This window comes from Vigna umbellata, chromosome 8 (genome assembly GCF_029865625.1).
Source record: "Vigna umbellata cultivar VRB3 chromosome 8, Vumbellata_1.0, whole genome shotgun sequence".
Lineage (NCBI taxonomy): Eukaryota > Viridiplantae > Streptophyta > Magnoliopsida > Fabales > Fabaceae > Vigna > Vigna umbellata.
In genome coordinates this window covers 22430640-22446200 of record NC_142172.1, presented here as the reverse complement: position 1 = coordinate 22446200, position 15561 = coordinate 22430640, and the positions used below count along the sequence as shown (strand labels likewise).

The 15561-nt window shown below is 33.6% G+C and overlaps 1 protein-coding gene across 1 annotated transcript; it reads right to left on the bottom strand.

Moving 5' to 3' along the window:
* Positions 1 to 3596: 3596 nt before the first annotated feature.
* Positions 3597 to 11497, bottom strand: EIN2 (NRAMP metal ion transporter family protein). The gene is made up of 9 exons (XM_047321221.2): positions 11251 to 11497; positions 11076 to 11134; positions 9746 to 10511; positions 8944 to 9030; positions 8705 to 8815; positions 8419 to 8631; positions 7551 to 7736; positions 4730 to 7441; positions 3597 to 4381 (listed from the first exon to the last, which is right to left on the bottom strand). Exons 3-9 carry the CDS (start codon positions 9992 to 9994, stop codon positions 4010 to 4012), a joined length of 3930 nt encoding a protein of 1309 aa, XP_047177177.1. The 5' UTR covers positions 9995 to 10511; positions 11076 to 11134; positions 11251 to 11497; the 3' UTR covers positions 3597 to 4009.
* Positions 11498 to 15561: the final 4064 nt, after the last annotated feature.

The following is a 15561-nucleotide window of genomic DNA, read 5'->3' as shown; positions in this document are numbered from 1 at the left end:
ACTCAATCAAAGCTAAAAGAGGGAGTATGGAGTTCTAGTATAACGTTGGGGAGCATTGATACCGTTGGGCACCACCCAAACAATGGTTTTCTATGTTGGTTGTCGTTGGGTGCCACCTGGTATCGTTGGGCACCACTTTCTGGAATTGAATCTTGGGAGCTCAAATGGTGTTTTTGTTGGGCGAGCATTAGGCTTGTTGGGTGAAGAAAGTAGTATTGGGCACCATTTTGTTGGCGCTAGGCAAGAATCTTAAAGAGGTACCCCTAATTGAGTGATGTTGGGCAGTGGTTTGTGGCATCGAGTGATATCAAATACCTTTCTTTTCTTGTTTGGAATTGTATAAGGGGTTAATTGATATGCATGATGTAAGTATGATAAAATATAATGATTGTCGTTAATTGTATGTATGGTGTTGGTGTAAAAAGGATGAAACAAAGCACCTTTTAAGGGAATTTATAGGGAGAAAATCCTAGTTGTTATAAATGTATTTAGTGTATTCATTGGTGTAGGGATTCAATATTAGAGGTTATTCTACTCTCTAATAATCATCCAAACTCGTCGAGTAGAATGACTTATGTGGTGTAAGTGTAAGAAAATCCTAATCTAAAAGCTTTCCCATGGCCTAAGACAGAGAAAAGATTAAGCTTGTGTGTGGTAGGATAAAAATCATTGACAATTGTTCTCCATAACACTAGAGACCACTATAAGTGTAAAACTTACTTGAATCCTATATCAATGCACATGTATTTGGATAATTGAATCTAAAAAAGTCTTTAATCGAATAAATTATGTCTTTATGAATGTTTTAATTTGAGTGATAACACTAAAAAAAACTTCTTAAATATGTAATACAAAAAATAATTAATTACTATATAGTAACTAATTTAGATACTAATTTATAAACGTAAAATTATTATATCTAAAATAATATCTATTGTGAATAAAAAAGTATTATTAATTTGTGAATTAGACTCTAAATTAATCAAGTTACTCAAGTTTTAATAGAAAGTATATTATATAATAATATTATAAATGTGTGTAAAAATAATATGTACTATCAATATTCCACACAAATTTAATAATAATAATAATAATAATAATAATAATAATAATAATAATATATTATTATTATTATTATTATTATTATTATTATTATTATTATTATTATTATCACAAATGGACTTTTCCCTTATAATATTTAGGACTCGTTTTATTCGGTAATTACGTTTTTGCATCTCATTGTTTCTTCCTATACTTTTATGAGGTAATGAAAAAGTTAAAATACTCATACTTCACATTTTTAGATTCTGATAGAAATACATTTTGATATTTTGAATTAAATATTCCAAACTTTTAATTTTGTAATCTAAAATGTATTTTCAAGATACATAATCTAAAAACATATATCAGAATAACTTTAGTAAAAATTGAAATTAATCCTTTTTATTTTTATAATTTGGTTAAATTTAATTTTTTAATTTAAAAAATACGTAGATGTAGTAGTGCGTGTTGCTGAACTGTCTAACGCATTCCATCATAGATGATTGAAGATTGACCACGTCATTATAAAGATGTCATTTTAAATTATTTTTTGAATGAATTAAATTGAAAGAAATTGAAAACTTTAATGGGTAGGTGGGCGATGTTGCATGTGGAAGAGCTACTGCTTCGGGATACGTGATATTGAAAACTCTGTTTAGTCTCTTTGGGCCTGGGTCACCCAACGTTTGCCGGGACTTACGTAAACCCGACACATTTAATATTTTTTTTATTTCAATTTTAATTACATCATAATAAAATAAGAATTGATACGTGAGTACAATGATGTGTCCAAATATTAAAAGCCAGCAGTCACTTAGAAAATTCAGCAAACTTTTAATATTTTTGCATTTCGAAAACTAAATTACTGCATTTTTAAAGTAAGACTAAATAAATTTAAAAAAAGGAATTAATTGTAATTTTCACTAAAATTTAAAAAAATAAAAATATATTTAATAATCTATATGCTTTTTTATACTATATGATTTAGAAATATATTTTAAATTGTATAATTTAGAATTTTTTTAAAATGGTATAATTTAAAATACATTTTTAATAAAATTATATTCTAAATTATACAAATTTCTAGATTATGTATTTTAAAATAGATTTTTTATTCTAGATACACCGTCTAACATAAAATTTAGAATTATGAATTCAGAATATTTCCAATATGTGGATAATTTTACCTTTTCTCAAAGGTACTAAAAGGAATATCCGGTTTCTTTTAAGTGAGTCAAAATGATTGACGCATAGGAAGCCCATATTATTGTTGTGGACCTTTTAGTTTTATTGATTATGTAACCCAAATTATATAATCTAAGATCAACATTACTAATATGTATTCTATGGGAGCCTTCCAATTCTATAAAATTCTTGAGCACTTTCTATTCTTTTTGGAATCAGTTTTCTGAAATGAGAAAAACACATTCTAAAAAGTTCAATCCAGATTCAAAGGAACTTGTTTAAGAATTTTATGGGCTAAAAAACAAATAGTTTTAATGTTTTGGTAGATCCCTATTTTCGTTCATAATCTCAAATAGGTTTCCTACTTGTTCGGTGTGTCAATTGAATCCTTATTTTTGTAAAATTGAAACAAATAGAGGTCTTCCGTCAAATTGGACAAATGACGTTTAAAATGGTGTTACGTGGCATGCTGAGGGCATCGTTTAATCTGACATGTCATTAAAAATGTGTGTGAAATATATTTTGTATTAAAAAATGGAGTCCAAGAGAGGGAAAATCAAATTTAATTAAGGACAAAGTAGGCAAAACAAATAAAATTAAGTGCAGCCTTTTCTCTTCAATTGCAAATTGAAAAAGAAAAATGGAGCAAACTAGGTAGTGAATAAGTACCAATAGTAATAGTTGCATGTACGTTTTCAAACAAAAACTAAGAAATCAAATATCCAAGTACAAACACGGACACTACAATTCAGTATAGTTAAAGTTTGTACTATAATTCAATATAGTTTGATAAAGGATAATATAGTTCAGTTTCAATTTGTTTGAACTACTTTTTATTTCAGTTTAGTTCAAGTGAACTGTTTTTTGGTTTAGGATAATTTTAATGATGTAATTCAATACAATTTATTTTGTTTACCCTAATGACAATGGAGTAAGCTAAAGTGGATTTCACACTCTGTTATCTCATTGTGAAATATAAAATGAATTCAGAGTTTAAAAAAAAAAGTAAACCCAATTCCATTGTCGTCCACTTTTACTGGACCATTCACCTTGGTTTACGGTCTAATGGATCGGGTATTTATATCAGAGTATTTTGAGTATAATTATTTTAAGAAATCCGGTGTCAAAAGGGGGAAAATTATGGAAGCAAAGTATAATTTATGAGCAGGTTGCGTTATTGAATCCAGTTCGCAAGAGAAGTTTGAGAATCAAACAAAACTAATGCATGAAATGTTTACATGGAGACTAAAACTGAAATGCATTTGGGTGTTTGCTTTAAGTGATTTTTAACAGAAACTCACATGCGCAGAAGATCAAATATGGTGATTTCAAATAACTGGGCCAACCAAAAAGGAGATCGGAAGACTTGATAAAACGAAAATTTGGCAACCAAGCCAAGTGCCACAATAACACATTTAAAATCATGTCGACAGTACTTTTTTTCATGGTATAGAAGACCACACGTCGACAATTTTTTTGGCCGCTTTGTTTGCTGTTTCCCACCTTGCATGCAGTTGCGAATGGAGTAATGAAAAATAAGCCAAAATGGTAGAAGTCAGCTTTCATCTAACCATTTTTTCCTTCGATTCTGTTGCAATTACATATAGTAATTCTAACCCTATCATGTGTATATAACATACAAGGAAATAAAATCTGAAGCGAGGATTGGTACACGGAGACAGCAGTTCTGTGGCGACAAACTGCCCATGGTATCCTTCGATCTAAAGCATGAACTGCTTCATCACAAATCAAAACAGCCCAAGGAACACTGCTTTTGTTAATGCTAAGAGTTGTATGGTGCTGATGTGGGAATCTTGCGAATCCCTTCTTGAGTTCCAACTGGTTTGTTGGATAATCTACGCTTGTACCGTTTGAGAACAGATGCTAAATTCTCCTTTCCCCTTGGGAAGGCTACATCACCAGCAGCAGTTCCTGTACGACCTTTTCGGCTAGAGATTGCTATCTCCACATCCTTCACCATCTCAAACACCACAGACGCAGTGGTGCATTTTCCGCGGCCTGGTTTTGAAGCTGGTGGCAGCATCCCGTTGGAAGGAGGTGAGCTTGATTTTATCTGGTACGTCATGGGTACATGAAGGCAAAAGCATGCTGTCATGGGACTACGAGGCTTGGAGAAAGCCAGATCAATTATACCCTGATTCATAAAGGGGAAAATTTGGCAAATAACATCAATAAAAAAAACAAAACTATAGAGAGTAGACTTGACTCTACAAGAGGCAAGATTTTATCTCTGATATTTTATGACATGCAACAAACAACACTCATTATAGTGCCTATTTAATGGATGGATTCTATATTGACCAGTGATGATTGCAAATAAATATAACATTGGAACAACATATCCAGGTGAGCAACCACCAAAGGAAAAGGATATACCCCAGTTAGGAAAATAAATATCAAGTTCTCAATGAGGCATGAAACAACCAATATCTCCACAAATAGAGCACCTGAAACTCAAACGACAGGGTTACTAAAATTATACCTGCAAGCGATTAAGTACATAAGTGTACTTGCCCCACAGCTCTGGTCGGCTCTCCATCAGTGAGAGGTCAAGAACACGGTGGATACACCACACCCCAAAGCTTATAATTATGTCTGCTCTCCATACACATCCATCCCCACAGTTGGGGATTGAGGTCACAGAAACATTAGACCAATTTGCCTCGTTATTCTTCATTGAAGATAAAGACTTCCCATCAGAAGAAAAATAGCGACGCTCTCCCATAGGATTTGCCTGATTCATCTCTGTAGTTTCAACTTCAGAGAAAAATTTTTCCCTAGCAGCAACCCGGTCAATCAGATCTTCATCAGCCCCATCATTCTGTTTAAACAGCCAATCAGAACCTTCCAGTTTTAAGAGTTTCAAAATACAACTTCTAAAAGATTGAAGAAGTCTGCCATCTACATCCACAACCGAAGTAGTTTCTTGAGTAATTGCACTAGGTCTATTTCCAACATCTTCTGTTGCAGCATTATGAACTTTATCATCCACCCCAAACTGCTCGAAAGGCTGTCTGGACCAGAGGGATCCAGTACCCAAACCAGAACTCAACTGGGAAGAAAGTACATTGGTGTAGACTTTTGATGGAGAGAGTACATCGAAGGCTAAAGGAGCTCCTGTCCTTGATCCGGAATTTGAAAATAATGACTGTTCATGATGAGTCCTACCCGCAGAAGATCTACAGCCACCAACATAACCATCCCACATAGTATTCTTGTCAGATATGTAAGCATCCCTGTGAGGGATGGCATATCCTGAAATGTCTGGCAAACTGTGGTACTTCTTAGCATTAACTGAACTGACTGAATTATCCGCAGGTCCATAACAGGACCTCTCAGATGGCAATTGGCTATTCTTAGGGACAGAAATGTTGTGGAAGCCTGGGGGTTGGCTTAAACCTGAACCATTTTGCAACTTTTGCCCCATAGCAAGAGCGATAGAATTCCTGTAGTTGTTTGTATTACTAATAGAATTCCTGTAGTTGTTCATAATACCCGTGGAAGGGGATTCCATCAGATCATTTAAGTTATCAGAATTTGTCTCTTTACCAACCTGATTAATATATGATGCAACCTGATAACCGTGTACAGTAGTAGGTGGCGGATTATCCCAGGACCCGGATGTAGGTAGATTGCGCACACTGAAATAACGCCTTTCACCAGCACTGAGGAGATTGCGGTTGGAAGTCTGAACATATTCATCCATAAACTGCACGGGATTTGTTCTCACTGAGTGATAACTCCTTCGAGGCTCATAGGAAGGCTCAAAATTACTTTGCATCCTATGCTGCTTGGGAGAGTCATATGGAGCGGAGTTCATCACATTTTCCTGTCTACTTCCTGCAGATATCCAGTGCCCAGAATGTTCCTTTCCACATGTATCCATTTTCTGCAAAGAACCAGTGAGTCTTGAATCCACTCCCAGTACAACATCAAGTTTCTTAGCCTTAGCTTCCTGGGTAAATTGACCATGATAATCATAAAGCTGCCCCCAGAATTCTTCAAGAATAGCAGCTAGCTGGCGTCTTGCACCACGCCCTAAACCTGCTAATCTTGAAAGACTTCCAATGCTATTACCTCCATCATCACTTTTCCCACTAAGACTCCTGAATGATGCTGGGCCATCCGGTGCTGAAGATGGGGCAAGTGAGACCACTTTTGATATTTCTTCAGTTTCCCATGAATCTCCATCATCATCATCCCTTTCGGCATTTGAATCTCCCTCAACTTCTACAGTTTTCTCAACAGGAGCACTAATTTCTGTTTTTAAAGTTTTGGCATCTCCCAAACTAATACCAGAAGTATCAGTACTTGCAGCTGGCACTGCCTCTGAATCTGAAGTGGAAGTTGATTCCTTAACAACAGGTGTTGAGGAGCAAGGAAATGATGTAAATGAATGAGTCTCTCTTACAGTAGTCACTGGAACATCAGGCTCCATAATAGTTTCAGGTAGCTCATGATGAAAACTTGCAACAGGTAATTCTGAGTATTCCAGGGTCCTTGTTAGAGCCGGTGATGGTTCAATCACCTGAACAGATGCATCTCCATGATATCTTGTTTCATTTAAATCTGTTTCCTTATTATCAATCCGTGGTTCTTGTGTAGCCTGTGGCATGTCCCAGTTCCATGCTTCATCTAATTGAATACTTGCAGATTTTAATGGTGTGGCAGCTAACCAAAGCATCAAACAGAATGATGCAAAAGCAGTGCAAAGAAGAACCAAATATGAGAGAGAGACACCATTCCCCACGTTCCATTTCAAATTGCCCACCCAATCACTACTACCAAATATCATTTCTACAACAAAGACAATATTCAAGACAAGCATCCCAATAAATATGATCAAGGCCGAAAATTCCACAAATTGAGGGATCTTGTGTACCCCCATTATTGATCTAGATGAGGCTATCCGAAAAAGGGGGATCACAGAAGATGGAAGTTGCAAAGCTACCACAATCTGAGTGAATATAAGTAGTTGATACATCCCTTCAGCTCCTGAACTCCAAACACAATAAAGGGCGGGCAAAACAGCAATTACTCTAATTGTAGCATAATGAAGCCAACCTGGAATGTCCAATTTTAAGAAATTATGCACAACTACTTCTCCACCAAAACCCCAAGTTAATGCTGTTGTTTGGTTTGCGAAAAACAGAATGAGTAAAAAAGCAAGCATGGCTATCGGACTACGTAACACCTGCAATTAAGAACTTAGAATTAGCTTTATTCAGTGGTTAAGACAGACGTGACTTTGTCAGTTGTACATAAATATATGGATGTAGATCCATTATGAGTGGAAAGGATACCTGTTCCATTGGAGATAATGCGTCCTGAAAAGTAGTTAAAACAAGACCCATACTGTAGAACTCATTTGCTCCAGCATTCATCAGCACATTATTTACCAAATAAAGGCCACTGAAGACACATATGATGGCCAAAAAATGGTTATGACATAAAGCATCCTTAGAAATAGTAGTTGATCCCTGATGCCACTGGAAAAAGTAAACAAAATCTCAGATTTGACAAAAAACAGCAATGGGTATGAAACGGTACATTCTGTGCAGTCCTATACGAAAAAAATACTAGAAGCTGGTTAGACCAGACAAGCTTAAAAATATATGTTCACCCAAGGATTCCTAAAAAAGACCAGGCAAACCAAATGTAACCTGACTTAGCCAAGCCTGAGGAAGGGAATGTGATCATGCCCTCCCCACTCAGCTATATACAGGGAAATTAAAGATGCTAACAAAGGCTAAACTAAAGGAATCGCAAAAATTTAGTGATTCAACTTTATTAACTTCTTCCAAATCTAATACATGAAAGGATGACTTTCACATAAGTGAGCTCATCCTAAAAAAGTAAATAGATAAAATAGAATTTTCTGAAATAGAGTAAATTGATCATAGTTGTGATTCCCTTTCATAAATTTACATCAAAACTAATTTCTTGTCTTCTTTGAGCACAAGATTGATTTAAGATAACAGATCTCTAGCAGTATGTCATGTGGCCATGGAAGACTACTCCCATGTGGCAGGATGCAGACATGTAATTCTTAAGAACAAGCAAACCACACGATGTAAACAAATTCAGAAGAACACAAAACGAAAGATACAAGCTTGGAAGCATGCTACGGATGCTGATGCTAGAAAAATTAGATATGACAGGAAATAATACCTGTACAATAGAGGAATGAAGGTAGAAGTTGTGAGGCACAAGAGTTGCTCCTAAAAGACTCATCAGCACAAATGCACTCTCCCCACTCAACTTTGTTAATATTCCATTAATGGATAATGGAATGTCTGGTTGATTAATGAGTGTTCCAAAGACAAATGTAAGAAAGACAAAACATGACACAAACAAGCCCACGATCTTGGCCTTCTCAATGTCCTAGACAAAGGATATATCGTAAGTGTATTGTGAATCAATAGAAATTGATGAATAATCAAATAATGATACTTACAAGGAGGACAAAAAGAAGGAGATGGAAAACAGCACCAGTAGCGGTTAAAAAGACACAAGTGAACAAGTCCCACCCAAAAAGAATATTTAATCCATGTGCCATGCCCAATATCTTGCAAAACAGAAAAAATCACTGGGTCAAGTCAATAAAAGTTCAGCCATGTTAAAGCACAGATAAATCATATTCTTTGCTAAAGATACAGGCAATATTGAAAGGTAATCAAGAGTGAGAAATATTACCAAGTTAAGGTCTAGCATGATCACCGAAAGTTCTGCTTGAACTCCAAGGAGCATGCATGTCCAGTTGTCGTACTCATCACTGCAAATCTTTGGCACAAAGAAGGTGGAGCTCCATGAGAAAAAACAGAACCATTTATGCAAGAAGTTCTACAAGAGTGTGTATCTGAGTGGTTTGCAGGGATAGAGAAAAGCCAGAAACAACTACCGACTAGCACTCAACTCAACAAGCAGAAGAAAGAAAACCAATATATCTCGAGTCAAATAGCGCATAATGTAGTATAGCACATTGCCATGGACATTCCTTCACTTGTTAGTTTCAGGATGAAAGAAACATTTAATAAGTATAATGTCCTTACTTCCAAGTTATATCTAGAAGGGTAGAACTAAGATTGAATAGAAATGAACATTAATCATCATATTTTTATAACTTCTGACTTATATGCCAATAATACACAGATGGAGGGTAGAAATAAACCGCAATATTCTTTATTTCCCGATTAAATAAAACTAAAAACATAAAAAGTAGGAAAATATAAAAAATCTTTCGGGCTCCATTCCGTCTTGATAAAGAACCTTGTAAACTTTTAGCCTTCCACATCTTATAGTTGCCTATAGTGGAATTGTTTCCTTGAGAGGGGTGAAGAACAAATATTAAAAGATCACAAGTCCAACAAATTGTTCAAAAACAATGCAGAACATCTCTTTATCGTTTTGAAGCGTCAGCACAGAAAGCTTTCAAATCTTACAATTGCACTGCATCAACGGTATAATTATATAAACCATCATGTTGAAGGTATAATACCTGAGCAAGATCTTTTCCTGTGACAACACCAATCTTTGCTGATATGTATTGACAGAAGATTGCAGCAAAGTTGAAGATAAGTGCGAAAGCCATTAAATCAAATCCGAATCGTGCACCTCCTTCAACAATTGCCACCCACTTTCCAGGGTCAACATATCCTATTGAAATCAAAAGCATAGGCACAAGAGCAGGAAGAGACCGGTGAAGCAAACTGGGAGGGTGATTAGCATTCAATGTCTCTGCTTCCATTTTACTCTTTTAGTACAACGAAGAGTAAGGCTACAGGGAAATAATGATACACGGAGAAACACTGGGAAGTACCAAAACTCAGGGAGTCATAAATTATATTGCTGCTAGTTAAGTATATTACTAGCAAAACATTTACATGCCATTCACCAAGATGTCAAGAGCTTGAAACATTAACCATAATTATCAAGATAAATTAAAGGACAAAGAACTTTCAACTTGCAAGTCAGTACACGACAATTGCAACAATTCAACTAACTAGGTTCTCCTCGTATCCGAGCAATCAGCCAATTATGCTCCAACATTAACTGTGATCATCAGACACAAATCTGACTTTATAACTAAAGTCAACATGCGCACCATTCCAAAGTCTCTTCAGCACAAACTTACAAACAATTCCAATCATATCCTTCACACGGCTGAAAGTCAATCCAGTTCATCTCAAACTACTCAAACACCCCTTGAGACTCTCAATGCTAATCCAACAAAGTACACCCTGATAAACCAACCTGCTCAAATCCTGCAACGAATTAACTAACGTCAACAAAATAACCCCCATAAAAGAAATAATAAATACCTTGAAAAACCCATCAGCACAACGAATAATACCATAAACACAAAAATAAAAACGGAACAAGATCATTTTATTTTCTTAAATTTATTTTACAGAGTAAAAAAAACAAAAGTAAAAGAAAACCACCACAGAAACAAACTGTACTGCATCCACCAGAATTAAATAATAATAATAGTAATAAGTTAGATCTTTAGAAGAAAACAAAACTACAAATTTATGCTCCAAAACGGTAAAACAAATGTTGAGAAGCATAGCAGCGGGGCAAAACCCTACAGTATGTAGGGTCATGTAACAGATAAAAGGGGAAGTAAGAGCGTTGGCGTGGATCTGATGCAGAAGAAACACACGCAGACGGAGAAGAATAAGAAGAAAGAGAAAAGATGAAGAAAGAAAGGGAAAAAAGAGTAGCACGAATTTCGACGAGGAATATGATTGAGGGTTTCATGACTCAGAAATTAAAGACCGTACAGTTTCAGAGTCTGAGAGTCGTTAGGGTTCTGAAATCTTTACCTTTCTCTGATTTTCTTTTCAGCTGCCACAAGTCTCTATCTCAGCTATGCTATTCACTCCTGCAAAGTAGATCTCACGGGATCATATCATCATTTATATGTATATATCTATCTATAATATATAAATAAAACATAATAAATAATAATGTCTTCTAATTTATTGTTTATTAATTTACCATAGTAAATGGTGTACTACTAAGTTGTGAGAACATGGAGAGAGAGAGAGAGAAGAGAGAACTCGATTTTCCCGGAAAGAAGAGAGAAAGCGAGGAACGAAAAAGGAAAACTGTGGCATGGGTGAGGGGTTTCAACTTTCAAGCTGTTTCAACTTTCAAGCTGTTTCAACTTTCAAGGCCACATTGAAGAGAGAGAAAGAGTGAGTGATGGGAGAAAAGAGAGAAAACTTTCATCTCATAAATAAATGTGTTCCAAAACGTCTCTCAAACAACGCTATTATACTTTTTTATTTATATCCTCTTCTTTTTCTGTGTTAACTAATTAGATATTAATATTTATTTTAAAAGATATTATAAAATTCAGGAAATTTATAAAACTGAATAATATGTCGGAAATCATTTAAAATTATTTTATAATACAAATACATAATTTTCTTTTCAATTTTATTTTTATTACTATTATTTATCTCATTATAAAACTAAGTAGGAAATAAGATTAAGTCTACTTTTTGTCTTTATAAAACCAGCTAACGTGGTTAACGGTAGTGTGTCCACGTATTTTTTCTTACACTAGTCAATATTTTCCAACTCTTCCCTCTTTCTCTCCCTTGGACTCTACCACAGTCACCTCTGGCGTCACTTCCAACGTCACCTCGAACATTTTTCCATGATCGCGAGCCGCCCCTTACTTCCCACGGTCGTCTCCAGTCGGATCTTGAAGTCTTTCACCCTCTCCCTCTCCCTTCGAGCTTCACGCCGAGCTTGCAGTCATTACATGCCAATTGTCAGTTCCGATGGAAAGCCTTTGTCATGCGTTGTATATTGCCATGGAAAAAGGTAATTCTGGGATACAGTTCATTCCTTTGTTGGTTATTACTCATGTCTCATGGGAGGATTTATTAGGAAGAAACTATTGGGAAGAAATTATTCCTTTTCCACCAGACTCGGTCATGTCAAGTTCTTCATTTTCAAATTGTTGGAAGCTTCCAATCAAAATGGTAAAGTAATTGATCAAGTGGCAACTCAATATTTGTGATGGCAAATGTAATGCCTAGGCAAATTCTTCTTCCACCACCAAATGGGATAAATTCAAAGTCTGCACCTTTAAAATCGATACAGTTATTATGAAACCTTTCAGGTTTGAAACTCTCAGCTTCAGTCCAATACTCAGGATTTCTTCCAATTTCTCAAACATTGATAATTACCTTTGTCTTAGAGGGTATCTCATATCCATTGATTTCACACATTTCTCTACTTTCTCTCGAAACTAATAATGGTACAGGTGGGTGTAACCTCAATGTTTCTTTGATTATGGACTTCAAGTATATCAGTTTTTGTGAATCTGTCTCATCCACATATCCCTTCTTACCATACACTTTTCTCACCTTAGCTTGTGCTTTTTTCATCACCCATGTGGGTGCACTCCACAAGTAAAAAGTGAAAGAAATAAAAAATAAAAAATTAATGATGTTAACTTCATCACAGTACCTTTAGTGTCCACGAAAACGAGTTGAAGAAAGAGACAAAGCATGAAACAAAGATGACACGTTTCAAAAAAAAAGAAGTGACTTGGCATACCATTAGATAGTTCAGCCAAAATTTAACGTCGTTGGTTTTGGAGGACCAAAAATTAAGGTTTCCTTAAGGAGGAGGACTAAAATGTACCTTAGTTTCGAAGAGGAACTAAAAACAAATTCACTTGATAGTTTAGGGACTAAAAACATATTTAACCCTTATAAAATTGATTTATTAAGAGAAATTTACTCTTACTTAAAATATTAGTTTTATCTATAATTAGATGGAGAAATTGAAACAGATGAATCCTATATACCTGAAAAAAATTAATTTATTATTTTTAAATAATAATATGATCTTATTTATAAATAGACTCACATTAGACATATAAAATTTGTATTAAGAAAAATATAAAGAATAACACTAAATTCATAATAAAATAATCATATATATATAAATAAAAATAACCATTATGAAAAAAACACTAAATAAATATATAGATGGAAAATAATAAATTAAGGCAATACCAAACAACATTAATTACTTTTGGACACTTCCAAAATTTTGAAAGGAGTGTGTTTTTCACACAAGCTTCTATTTTGGAGGAAAAGTTTCTATTTGATACAATTTGTGACTTTAAAGGTCTCTTTTTGCAACTTGATTATAATTTAGAGCTTCTTCATGTTTATCACAATGGAAATTGGAACTCAAATATCCTACTTTCTTATAGCTAAGTATCTCATTATTAATTGTTTCATTGGGATGCTTCAAAAAAAGGTTCTTAATCAACCAATTTTAGTCCTTTGTACTCGTAACACCATGTATCATGTTGGAACTTGCGTGTGGTGTTTACCCATCCCTATAACATCGAGGACTTATCATACTTCGCTAGCTATATCATGTATAAATACGGTACAGTACATGTATCTTATACAATAATATATTTATTTTAAAGATAATAATACCGTATATAAAACACACTTATTTAAAATATAATAAGTATATTAATATGATTGTAGAAATCCAAGTTAAGACAATTTTTCACGGATACTGTAATATAATAAAAACTATTATTATTATTAATATTATTATTATTATTATTATAAAATTGTTATCTGTGTTTCATAAATTTAGAGGTTAAGTATCTATATCATATATATATATATATATATATATATATATATATATATATATATATATATATATATATATATATATATATATATATATATATATATGAAAAAGGTTGAGGTATTCATCAATTAGTAAGTCATTAATATTTCTTTATTAACATACTTTACTTTTAAGTTATTTTATACTCCTTTGTTCAATATATACTTATCAATTAATATATTTTTTTACTAGAAATCAATTATTATTTATTTGTGAAAAACAAGATAGTTATTAATGCTGAGAATTTAAGTGTGAGTCTAAGTTTTATATTGAATAGATAAGAGAAAGTTTAATAACATATAAGGTAAAAAAACTCATAAATCTATTGTCTTAAAATTTTGAGTTAAAGATGATTTTAGTCTAGGTATCAATTCATGTCTTATTGATGTCTCTTATTGGTTAATCTTCTTTAAGATTTTGTTCACTTGAATGGATTTGGGAGAGAATGATTGAGGGGATTTGAGAGGATTTGAAGGTAACTTTTGTTGTTGTTTATTTGAGTAGATTTGGAGGTAAATGGGAGTGAATTTGGAAGTAAATTATTTTTCTGTCACATCAATCAAATCTTACACTAATTCTTACAAATTTTACTTCCAAATTCACTTTCACTTACCTCTAAATCTACTCAAATAAACAACAACAAAAATTACCTTCAAATCCTCTCAAATCCCCTCAATCATTCTCCCCAAAATCCATTCAAGTGAACAAAGCCTAAAAGAATCACCAATAATATCAAAGTTAATCATTCATCTTAATGATAAGCTCAAATGAGTATAATATGATTCTTGCATTAAAAGTCTTTCAAACAAGTGTCTGGTTATGAAGAACGACGATACAAAATACTTATAATTAACTTAAGGGGATGCATTAATGTGAGATTACAATGTGTGACAATATATTATCAATAAGACTCTTATTTGTTGTTTCTCTTACAAGACTCAATTATCCTTTCCAATGTTTAAACTATCTAGCTATAAGGAGAAAGAAAATCTTTGGAGAACTTGGTGAATTCAAGATTTAGTTAATCATGGTCTCAACCTTATAGAAGAACCAAGTTATGTTTTCATTACTGGTAATATAGTTTTCATCCTTATGATCGTCTCATTTTCACTAAGACATTTTATCCTAAAGTTACCTTGGGATATTTCTTTTTAACAAGCTTCTATCTTATTTAGATGGAAAAACATTAGGAAATAATTTTTGTATAATGAATTTAAAAGGTTTTATAATATGTTGTTTAGATATTCAAATTTTTTTATTTAAAAAATAATTTGATCATTTTAAATTTTATTGGAAAACAAGGACATGAAATTCTTAATACTTTCTTTTCTTTCAAATTTATGTTTTTCTACATTTCTTTAGAATTGACTTTGGTAAGAATGTTCTCAACTCAATTTAACATCATAAGTATGATTAGGGTCAAGGTGTCATATGATTAATATAATTTAAGTCTAACTCAACCCACAAAATCGGCTTGTAAGGTGAGGTTTGCACCCACTTATATACACCCCCTTACACCGAGGTATATACATCTCGAGCGTGAGACTAGATATTAATGGGTGGTCCGATAGTGGCCCGATAGCAGGTAGAACAATATGTCCACACAAATCTCACTAGGATAAG